The sequence below is a fragment of the Carassius carassius genome, chromosome 29 (assembly GCF_963082965.1).
Source record: "Carassius carassius chromosome 29, fCarCar2.1, whole genome shotgun sequence".
NCBI lineage: Eukaryota > Metazoa > Chordata > Actinopteri > Cypriniformes > Cyprinidae > Carassius > Carassius carassius.
The window spans coordinates 27,945,699-27,957,596 of NC_081783.1; the positions used below are offsets into that span (position 1 = coordinate 27,945,699).

The 11,898-nt window shown below is 39.4% G+C and overlaps 1 protein-coding gene and 1 pseudogene across 1 annotated transcript; one reads left to right on the forward strand and one right to left on the reverse strand.

Annotated features, from left to right (window-relative positions):
- Positions 1-152: 152 nt before the first annotated feature.
- Positions 153-5,471, forward strand: sqstm1 (sequestosome 1). The gene is made up of 8 exons (XM_059516507.1): positions 153-441; positions 805-900; positions 2,649-2,989; positions 3,101-3,260; positions 3,573-3,653; positions 3,793-3,971; positions 4,587-4,785; positions 4,866-5,471. Exons 1-8 carry the CDS (start codon positions 273-275, stop codon positions 5,021-5,023), a joined length of 1,383 nt encoding a protein of 460 aa, XP_059372490.1. The 5' UTR covers positions 153-272; the 3' UTR covers positions 5,024-5,471.
- LOC132110037 (MRN complex-interacting protein-like) lies at positions 5,369-9,987 on the reverse strand (annotated as a pseudogene).
- Between the last annotated feature and the right edge of the window lie 1,911 nt (positions 9,988-11,898).

Genomic DNA, 11,898 nt, shown 5'->3' on the forward strand with positions numbered 1-11,898 from the left:
CAGCTTAGATCACCGACTCACATGATGAGAGACAACATGAACTGTGTCCCGCAGTGACGAGGGACGTCCCCTCCTGCAAGACGCGCTCGGCTCCGCTATTGGCTGACGCTCCGCTTGATTTGCATATGACGCTCCGGCTTATAAACGCAACTGTGGTCTGAGGAAGGACACGCATTCTCACTCAGACAGCGCAGAGTTCCGTGTTCAACAAACGCATTTTCTGCTGCGCAACACATTCAGAGGTTCGCACCGAGACGCTCTTTCTCGCCACAATGTCGATGACCGTGAAAGCTTACCTTATCGGTAAGGACGACTGCAACAAGGAGATCCGCCGCTTCGCCGTGGATCAGGACGTCTCAACAAGTTTTGAGTATCTGAAGAGAAAAGTGCTCGATGTTTTCGTCGGTCTCAGGACTGCGCCCTTTCAGATGTACTATAAAGGTACGTCAGTTTTCAATTCTAATTTAATAATAATAATAGTCGGTTTTTATTGTTAACACTATACAATTAGTGTTTATCTACCAGAAGTTTTAATGATAAATTAAGCAAAGAGACATTAGACATACAACTTTGGCACGTTTAGGAAAATAAACCTCTTTCTGAAATGAAATATAATATTGGCATTACTGTTACTTTGAGCATTGATACACCTCAATACAAAGTTACGTAAGCACCGTGCTATTAAATTACAATGAAGAGAGGGACAGCAGCAGAATCTATAAACAATAATTTAACCAAGATATAAGGACTGTAATATCAAGCAGCTGAAATGCCCTTCTGTGTTTTCCTGGACTTTGTCTCCAGATGAAGATGGTGACCTGATTGCCTTCTCCTCTGACGATGAGCTCATGATGGGGCTGGCTCTTGTGAAGGAGGGCACTTTCCGTGTCAACATCAAGCGTGAGTAATTACACAGATATTACTCCTGAGCAAAACCAAGGGTTTATGGGTTATTGTAATGTTTACGTAGTTGTGCTCCAACTTTAATTCAACATAAGAATTCGTCATCTTTAATGTAACTTCCTTTCAATACACGAGGGCACGAGTTTGTCAAGTGCTTTTTAGACAGAAGACAAACAGTACACAACAAATTCAAATTCATATTTGATAAAAAAAAAAAAAAATAGAAAACTTGTTAGACATAGTAGAAACTACTGCCCTCCACTGGAGACAGAAACAGAAAAGGCTCAGCACACCTCAGGATCAATGACATGGCTCAGATCTATTAAGCTATTTTAAATTACATTCAAATGCATTTCATACAGACAATAACCGTAATATCTCTCTTCTATGAAGAATATCAGTCTGTGAATTGAAATGTATTTGTCTGGCTAGGTAGTGTAACCTGTAGAAAAGACTCTGATGACTGGGTCCATCTGAAATTGCATACTCTATGACTAGATACATCTTCTGAATAAGCACTTACTTTGAGACCACTGCAAAAAATATAGTATGTAATCTGGCCATACCACATTTGCCATGCAAGTGTCCTTTACTCTGCCCATGTTATAAGCCAAATTGAGTAACCCCATGAAACTTGCTTGCTTTTTGCTTCATGGCTACACTACTTGATTATTTAGGAATTACATTCTTGTTAAATACTGTACAAACATTTTCAGAAGTGGATGAAACCAACAAGGATACAAAGATATTATATATATATATATATATATATATATATACATTCTCTGCTATGTGGTCTGGTAGGTAATAGCCACTTAGATGTATTACAAGCTCTTTTGATGGGAAAAGTCTATGACAATGACAATACATTCAAAAAATGTGAACAGATCCTTACAAGAGGCATTCATGATTTAGATTTTGCGATTCGATTCACAATTTTTTCTAAATTAAATTAAATTTTCTAAGACAAATTGTAAATGAAATGTCCATATATTATTGCTTGGACAAAATGCTGCATGTTTCTTTGTGAAATTGAAATATAACACTCTAATAATGTACTAATAGCACAATCCAATGCTCTTTTATTGGTTTTGATTGCTTCTTATTATCCTCATTTGTAAGTCGCTTTGGATAAAGGCATCTGCTAAATAACAAAATTTAAATATAATGTAAATGTAAATAACAAAACTAAATTGAAAATATGAAACAAGCCCCAAATTTAATATATAACACAAATTAAAGAAATATCTTCATATAAACAAAATAATGCTTTATCTGTGCTCTTCCCATTAAAAGTTAGAGACAACCACTGCATTTTAATCATGCTCCAAACAAAGATGCTGCATACATGCAACATGAGCAGTTTTTAATCTAAATTAGATCGTATCATTTTGAAATTTGAAGCAAAAACAATCACCCATAACTTTTGTTACGTTCAAGAGACAAAATGAAACCAGTTTTGGAAAGGGCTTGAACTCAGCTTTCATATGGTATCAATACCTAAAAAAAACTTACAGTTTCACCATGTGTTGGGTTTTCCTAGATTGCATCGCATATAAACTCCTTTCCCTAATTGAATCGTGATTTGTTTAGCATCTCAACCGATTTGAATCGATTTTCAGCCAGCTCGCAGCCAATCGTTACATCCCTATTGATAATACTACATACACCCTTGTCTTTTAAATGTCTCCAGTGCACACAAACAGCTCCAATAACAGCAATACTTGCATTTCTTCCCTTTTCAGAAAGAAAGGAGCACAAACGTGATCCCTCACCTCATGGGGTCCCTGGGTTCTCATTCCCCCCACCTCATGGAGCCCCTCACTTCAGCCCCCCAGGACCTAATCCTATGGGTCCACCTCCAATGGGTCCCCCAGGAGCACCTCACATGGGGCCCCCTCCCCATTACCCTCAAATGCCACACCCAGGGGTGACCTGTGACGGGTGCGATGGGCCGGTGGTTGGAACACGTTTCAAGTGCACCGTTTGCCCCGATTATGACTTGTGCTCCTCCTGCCAGGGCAAAGGCCTCCACAAGGAGCATCCTCTTCTGCCCCTCTTTCACCCCATGGCCAACATGTTTGAGGTGAATGTCTGTTTTACTGTTTTCGTGTCTGTGTTTGTTGTCTTATGTACAATACATTTTGGTTTCCAAATGATCTGAACATACTGATTCAAGTAAATCTTTTGTGTGCAGTGGTTCCCTCGTGGGAAGTTTTGGCGTAAGATGAGACACTGCATGTGGGCAAATACCCAGGCTCAGGCTCAAGCTCAGGCCCAAGCCCAGAACCAGGCTCAGCCAGGCCCATCTGGAGTCCAGCAGAACCAGGATGCTTCTGAAAACATGAGAGAGAACGGTGAGACACTATCAATCAATCGGTCTAATACAAAACCTGCCAAGTAGGAGGAACGCAACAGGGCTTGTGTGAACGAGTTAAAAAATAAAAAGTTGTGTTAAAGATGTGATTGCTGGTCAGTTTGTGAACAACTAAAGGATTGGGTAGAACCTTGCGCACAAACAAGTCAGCTGCCTAAGCATTCAGATGCAGCTAATGTCCCATTTATAGACCACTTTGGTTTGGCTGACATATGAAATTTGATCTTAGAATAATTTGATAGAATGCTGTAGACCGGCACGTCCCTGACAGAAACGGTGTTATCATCCACAGGTGCTACTGACTCCTCCCAGGCCAATATGGAGTATCTAAAGAACATTGGAGAGGGAGTGGCGGCCATGTTGAGCCCTCTTGGTAAGTTCCCTTTCTTTGGGTTTATTACTGATACTTTTGGACTTTCCCAAAGATTTTGGCTTCTAACATACCATCCAGATTCTTCTTTGTTTGGACTGTTATCTAACCCTTCAAAATAAAATTGCTCGTTCCTTTCCAGGAATAGATGTGGACATCGACGTTGAGCATGAGGGGAAGCGGACCAAAGTTACACCAACTCCTCCTGCCTCCAGTGGGCCATCTAGTGCTCGGAGTGAGAGTGGCTCTATAGGGCTTCTCTCCAGAGGGTCTGGTCCTGGAAGTCAGGCCAATGAAGAGAGCATCAGTGAAGGAACAAAGGTAAATCATTTTCAAAGTAGTAGTGATGTGACTTTCGACACTGAGGCTTTGAAGCTCGTATCAAAAAAAATGAAACAAGCCATATATTGTTGCAATTATGTCCACGTATTGTCTTTCCTCTTTTTATTCAGTTTAGCTACAGCAATAGCTGTATGCCTTTGTCAGTATTAGGGATTTCCTGCATGTCTCAAGTTATTACTTATACGAGTCCGTTTTGGATGTTCTGTGTGAGAGCGCCCTCTAGCTTTGAGTGTGAATGAAACCTATTCTGCATGAGAGTGTTTAGAGCTCTGTAATGTTCACATCTCCTCATTTTGGGTATGGATAAAATGCCACGTCATGCATAGACCATCCTTGAAATTAAATCTAGATATATTCACACTGATCACTGAAAACCTCTATGTGAACACAGTTGCCCGAAATTTTGTGGGGGACAGATTTGTTTTATTAAAAGTGTGGGCACATCCCATGTGTATTCTACGCCCCTCTCTGATAGTAATCAAGATTGTGACATCTTGAGTTTTTCAGAGCCAAAAAAACAAAGTTTAGAAGTTAGATATTAAAGGCTGAGAAGCTACATTGGGTTAACGTTCTTTCCTTCTATCCTCGGGGCAGAAAGACCAAGGCAGTGATGAGGAATGGACTCATCTCAGCTCTAAAGAGGTGGACCCCTCCACAGGAGAGCTGCAGTCCCTCAGGTTGGAGCAGGACGGGACAGATCATCCAGCACCACTAAGTACTGACTCCAGCACAAGCGCCTCTGAGGGTCCCACTGGTCTGCGCGAGGCAGCTCTCTACCCACACCTTCCTCAAGGTACGTGCTTCACCCAGTAACCAACTCCAGTCCACTTCATCTCAATTCAGGCATCCTAATGTTAATGTCCTCTCCCTCAGATGCAGACCCCAGGCTGGTGGAGTCTCTTTCTCAGATGCTCTCCATGGGCTTCACTGATGAGGGTGGATGGTTGACCAGACTGCTCCACACTAAGAATTTCGACATCGGCTCTGCTCTGGATACCATCCAGTACTCCAAACCCGGCTCACAGAAGTAGAGAAGGAGCACGGGAATAAAGAAGACCTGGGCCACAACTATTAGATTTTGGCCTATTTTCTATTAACAAAGTCTTTCCATATTTTTTCAATGACAAATTATTTACGTAAATGCTATCAACAATATCAATTACTCAGGTGACTTGGCACTTAGTTAAGATCATTAATGGGCTTTTATGCAAAATAGATATATTCCGCATTTCTGTTATTAGCATTACATCTCATATATATATATATGCATATTACATATAAAAGTAGAGGTCTACATCTGTGTGCTTTTTCTATTTGCATTTACATAACCAATAAGAAGAGTTTGTAGGCAAAGTAGAAACCTGGGGGTATTTTTATTGTTAGTTTGAATAAATAGATGGAATCAGGTTAATGTCACTGTAGGTCTTCTAAAATTCCTGTCCTTTCTGTCTACAATAAAATGCAAAAAAACAAAATAAAGTTTCTATTTTCTTAAATGTGAAAACTGTGGAGAATGGTTTAACTACCAATGCATTTTTGTATTGAAGAGGATATGGTAACATCATAAAACTTTAATTTTGAATAGAAATGCAACTTATTCTGAGATGTGTCATCAAAGTCTTCATCACTAAAGAACAGGGAGTTAATGGAAAGGCTTGAACAGGGCATCTTAAATAGTGTAGGCTGTTTACAGACAGCGTTTTCAAAACCGGCTGGCTTTGAGCTGTGACTGATGTTTGGACTGGATACATTTCCATTCACACAAATATCACCAACAGACTTCTGCCTCCCTGGAGCACCTGTGTCTGTTGTCCATCCAGTGGAAACCTGCTCTCTTCAGAATCCACACCTGTGTCTGTAAGTGCTTCTGTGAAACAAGCCACTGCTGTGTTATCACTGTGATTAGAGGAATCATGAGCTTCATAGTCATACTCTTCCTCGTCCTGCTGATCAGGGACAACTGTGAGGAATTTATCCCATTTGGAGTCCTTCTCAATCTTTGATTCACTAAACTTCTGATGAGAAGAAACAGAAGGACTGTTGATGTGCAGGAGTCCTTTGGTCACCTCAGATTCTGGTGACTTGTGTGAAGAGTTACACTGCTGTTTATTTTCACCAGAGTTCTCCGCTGTGTATGAGGAACTGGAGCAGGCTGTAGGATAACAAACAGCCTGACGGGATGATGGGAGATCTGTGCTAGTGCACGGCTCTATATCACCTGACCTGCCACAGGAGGAATATTTGGAAGCAGATCCTTTACTCCACAATGAATTCAACTTTGTCTCATGCTGCAGTGGCTGCAGTAGATACAAGAAGAGTTTGTGTTGAAACTGTGTTTTTTTAAACAGGGTATTTTGCAGTATCCTAGCACATTACTGTTACAGATGTGTTAAAGTGCGTTGTGTGGCTTACCTGATCCAGCCGTCTCTTAAACGGCTTAAGTTAAAACTTAAGCAGTCAAGAGAAGATAAATAAAGACATGAAGCTATGGTACAATTTGATATTCAGCAGATCTACAGCCTGAAGGAAGCATCAGTTTCTTAGTTCAAACACACCTTTGAAAAAAAGATGCAAATTATACTTATTTTAAAAATTAAGACTAAGTTTGACACTTGCACGTCTTGTCTGTCTGAACGATAGTCCTGATGTAATCTGAAGGCTTAAGTTGATCTTTGCTGAAGTAGGTTAATGAAAAAGAACCAGTTTGAGTCAGAGGATCTTGAAGTGGAAAGACTAGGCTGAAAGCCTGGCACAAGCTTAGGTTCTTGAGGACTCTTAGCTCTGCAGCTTTCCCTGGAGTTTCTGCATCTCAAAACCTAACTTCCCTGATCTGGTGATCAGTGATCGATAAAGGGTGACAGTCTCACATCCTCAGGACTTGAGTGAGTCACCGAGGAATGGTAGCTTTGGAGGGAAATGTTTACGAGTCCTTAGGCATATGGGCTTTGAATGGATGTTGATGAAGAAAGGTAAAGATATTGTCCAATATTTGTACACTATCATGACTGTTTGTGCTAAGATTCTTTGGTTTTTATTTATTAATGATTAAAATTTTCTTTAACAGTCATAGTATTTTGCCTCATTAACAGATGAAATGCTTTTCTTGACAAGGTACCTGGTTCCTTGGTGTCTTTCTGTAGAAACATTTTCATCTTCTTCCTCATCTTCAAGTTTATCTGGACCCTCAGCTGTTTGATCAGTGTTTTTACTCCAGCGGCTAACATGAGCCACTTCCTGCTACAAAGAGAGGACACTTATAAAGACAGTCCTGCTGGCAAACGTCTTGATTCTCAATTGATCTACATGAGGCTTCTCGCTTTCCGTATGAATGATAACCATTTAACTCAGCAGACAAGGACTGAATGGACATTATTAATAAAAGGACTGAATGGACATTGGTGCTTTACCTCTGATTTAGGATTTTGATCCAGACTTTCATAAACATCTTCGTTTCCATAGTTTTCATTCGGTTCCCTTTAAAACATTGTTAGTCAAAGAGTCAATGACGTGATGCTCACTTTTTGCAATATTAATTTACTAAAATGCACTGCTAAAAATGCAACTCATACATGCAGTGACTTGAATATGTGTCTCCTATGATGAGCTTGTTTTCAATTTCTGTTTTAAAATTCAGTTTTATATTTTTGTGGTGATGAATTAAAAATGTCAAGGTGATACAACTGTGCTGATTTCATAAAATTATTCAATTATACACAACGTTTTCAAATATAATCTAGGCCATGTACATATTTAACTCTAAAAATGGCAAAACCATAAAGAGTCATCAGAAAATTAATTTATTGGTATTTTCAATCTTACTTAGACTCAAATAAAACAAGTTAAAAAATGTTTTTCAAACCTTGACTTATTTTCCTGAGTGTTTTGGAATACAGACCTAAAGTTGGTCTCTTTTTAAAGACACACAGCAGATTATTGCTAAAGTGAAATCATTTAAATAACAAATAAATTATAAACAAAATTATAGAAGTTTAAGTTTACAGTAAATATCATATGTTTTTGTTTTATATAAAATAAATATTTTCTCAAATGTTGCACTCTAAAATTGCTGTGAAATCAAAGACACATTTCTAAACAAGTTATGTTCCAAATTTAAAGATGAGATTTTATTTCAATAGATTCAACTATTCTACAGTTTTCTGTCACAAATCAATCATTTTCTGACACGATATCATTTCTATTAGAAAAAAGTCACCAAATATGAAACATTGACTGTCAGATCTTTCCAACAATGTGTGTTTTGTCAAGATTACAAAAATAATCGTATTATTTTTATGATATTTTGTATATTTTTGTATTTAAAAACAAAAGGTGCTATCTTCTAAATTGTGTATAAGATCCAGATGAAAATACCTGGAAATAAAAGCTGAAATGTGGAAATCTCATATTCATTTTTTGATGTCAAACAACAATAAAAAATTGGCCTCACTGTTCCAACACTTTTTAAGGGGAGTGTGTGTGTTTTATATCCTGATTTATACCCCTAAAAAATCCCCTGATACAAACATTTAGAGACAGATTACAAAAAATCTAAGCACTTAATTCATGACATTTCAATGTAAACCCAATAAGCTAAATAGCTAATGCTGAACAAGAGTTTTTAAACAGGTAAGTCCCCTCAAACCAGTTCATCCTGTGAGCTAAACAAAGAATGTAGAAATAAAATCACCTCATCTAAAGATTCACAACAAACACCCTTTCAAATTGAAACCAAGAAATAAGACCTACAATTTCACAGCTTCTCCACACAGCTTCTCTAAAGTTTGTATTCCCCAGGATATGTCAGCCCTTTTAGGGTTAATGTTTAAGGAGTTTTGTAACTTATAGAGAGCGTGGTGCTCCTGACGGTCTGCTCACCGCTGTGACAGCAGCTCTTCACTGTTCACCTCCAGCATCTGTCCTCGCAGAGCATTCAACTTCTGGACATGTCTTCTGCAGTCAGCTGCACCGCCTCGACCAAACTCCTACACACAACACATCAATCAGCCAAAACACACATATTTCTCAGGGGAAGTTGCTAAAGGAAGGTTGATTTGCTGCTAAATGACATTGTGATGTCACACAATGTACACATTCACACAATGTAAACAAGTACACATTCTGAACTGTTGTGGTTTTAAGCAGTGTTTTGGTAGTTAGTATGCTACACTCCAAGAAAAGTCTGTAAAATAGGGCACAATCTACAGTGTTAATATGAAGGAAATCTCTGTATTGATTTTGTCACAGGTTACACACTGTAGTTTGTGTTACAGCAGATCATGGATAACAGATAACGTCCTGGAAAATTACTAGTACCTTTTTTATTTTTCTAGATATTTTACTTACGGTGCACCAACAGATCAACAATCGCAAGTACAAGCTACTAACAAAGTGTCATAAATGAGCAATTATTCATTTACAAAATCACTATTATTATTAAATTAAACAATTGCAAATAGCAGCTAACTTAATTCACGTGATGTGTGTACTACTAGACGACTATGTTTTTCTCTTTTTGTGTTATTTTTATAATTTATCATGAGTTTAGCTTGATTCAGGTCCACCTTCACCAGTGACTGCTTCTCGCCGCACACTTTACAGCTCCATTTCTTACTCTTCTTCACCTGGAGGAGAAAGAGATTCGGTTTGACTCTGATTCAGAAGCATTTGATTCAATTCGATGTTCATTTGGATATTACATCACAGTTATATCAAAAGCTTATTGGGATAATTAGATGGGATGTGACACAAACAACATTTACTGTAATTCTGTTCAAGCATCAACTAAAAACAATTTAAGCCAAAAGATCTCGTTCAACAAAACGAAGATGAATTTAAATAGATTAATCGTCAATCCAAACCTAATATTTAGACAGTTTTAAGTAACGTTGAGTGATTTACTAAGGGCTGTGATTTACAGTCCTCTTCTTCTACATTAGTTCTTCCTTTCACCCACAGCGCCCTCTAGAGGACACCGTCCCTGCGTTTCAATATTCATATGTACTCTTTTGGTGAAGAGATAGTACACACTTCTGAGTGAGTAGTAGAAGAGTACCGTGGCCAAAAGTTTTCAAAAAGTTTGCTGCTAAACTGCTTTTAGATCTTTGTTTCAGTTGTTTCTGTGATGTACTGAAATATAATTACAAGCACTTCATACGTTTCAAAGGCATTTATTGACAATTACATGACATTTATGCAAAGAGTCAGTATTTGCAGTGTTGGCCCTTCTTTTTCAGGACCTCTGCAATTCGACTGGGCATGCTCTTAATCAACTTCTGGGCCAAATCCTGACTGATAGCAACCCAGTCTTTCATAATCACTTCTTGGAATTTGTCAGAATTAGTGGGTTTTTGTTTGTCCACCCGCCTCTTGAGGATTGACCACAAGTTCTCAATGGGATTAAGATTTGGGGAGTTTCCAAATTTCAATATTCTGGTCCTGAGCCACTTAATAATCACTTTTGCCTTATGGCACGGTGCTCCATCGTGCTGGAAAATGCATTGTTCTTCACCAAACTGTTGTTGGATTGTTGGAAGAAGTTGCTGTTGGAGGGTGTTTTGGTACCATTCTTTATTCATGGTTGTGTTTTTGGGCAGAATTGTGAGTGAGCCCACTCCCTTTGATGAGAAGCAACCCCACACATGAATGGTGTCAGGATGCTTTACTGTTGGCATGACACAGGACTGATGGTAGCGCTCACCTTTTCTTCTCCGGACAAGCCTTTTTCCAGATGCCCCAAACAATCGGAAAGGGGCTTCATCTGAGATTATGACTTTGCCCCAGTCCTCAGCAGTCCATTCACTATACTTTCTGTAGAAGATCAATCTTTCCTTGATGTTTTTTTGAGAGAAGTGGCTTCTTTGCTGCCCTTCTTGACACCAGGCCATCTTCCAAAAGTCTTGGCCTCACTGTGCGTGCAGATGCGCTCACACCTGCCTGCTGCCATTCCTGAGCAAGCTCTGCACTGGTGGCACTCCGATCCCGCAGCTGAATCCTCTTTAGGAGACGATCCTGGCGCTTGCTGGACTTTCTTGGACGCCCTGAAGCCTTCTTTACAAGAATTGAACCTCTTTCCTTGAAGTTCTTGATGATCCTATAAATTGTTGATTTAGGTGCAATCTTAGTAGCCACAATATCCTTGCCTGTGAAGCCATTTTTATGCAACGCAATGATGGCTGCACGCGTTTCTTTGCAGGTCACCATGGTTAACAATGGAAGAACAATGATTTCAAGCATCACCCTCTTTTTAACATGTCAAGTCTGCCATTCTAATCCAGTCGTAGGGAAGTCGTGGCCTAATGGTTAGAGCGTCGGACTCCCAATCGAAAGGTTGTGAGTTCGAGTCCCGGGCTGGTAGGAATTGTGGGTGGGGGGAGTGCATGTACAGTTCTCTCTCCACCTTCAATACCACGACTTAGGTGCCCTTGAGCAAGGCATCGAACCCCCAACTGCTCCACGGGTGCTGCAGCATAAATGGCTGCCCACTGCTCCGGGTGTGTGCTCACAGTGTGTGTGTGTGTGTTCACTGCTCTGTGTGTGTGCATTTTGGATGGGTTAAATGCAGAGCACAAATTCTGAGTATGGGTCACCATACTTGGCTGAATGTCACTTCACTTCAGTCAGCCTGACATAATGATCTCCAGCCTTGTGCTCGTCAACATTCTCACCTGAGTTAACAAGACGATTACTGAAATGATCTCAGCATTAAAGCAGGTTTAAAGCAGTGGAAAGGTTTTTCTGGGATTAAGTTAATTTTCATGGCAAAGAAGGACAATGCAATTCATCTGATCACTCTTCATAACATTCTGGAGTATATGCAAATTGCTATTATAAAAACTTAAGCAGCAACTTCTCCAATTTCCAATATTTATGTAATTCTCAAAACTTTTGGCCACGACTGTAGGTAAGC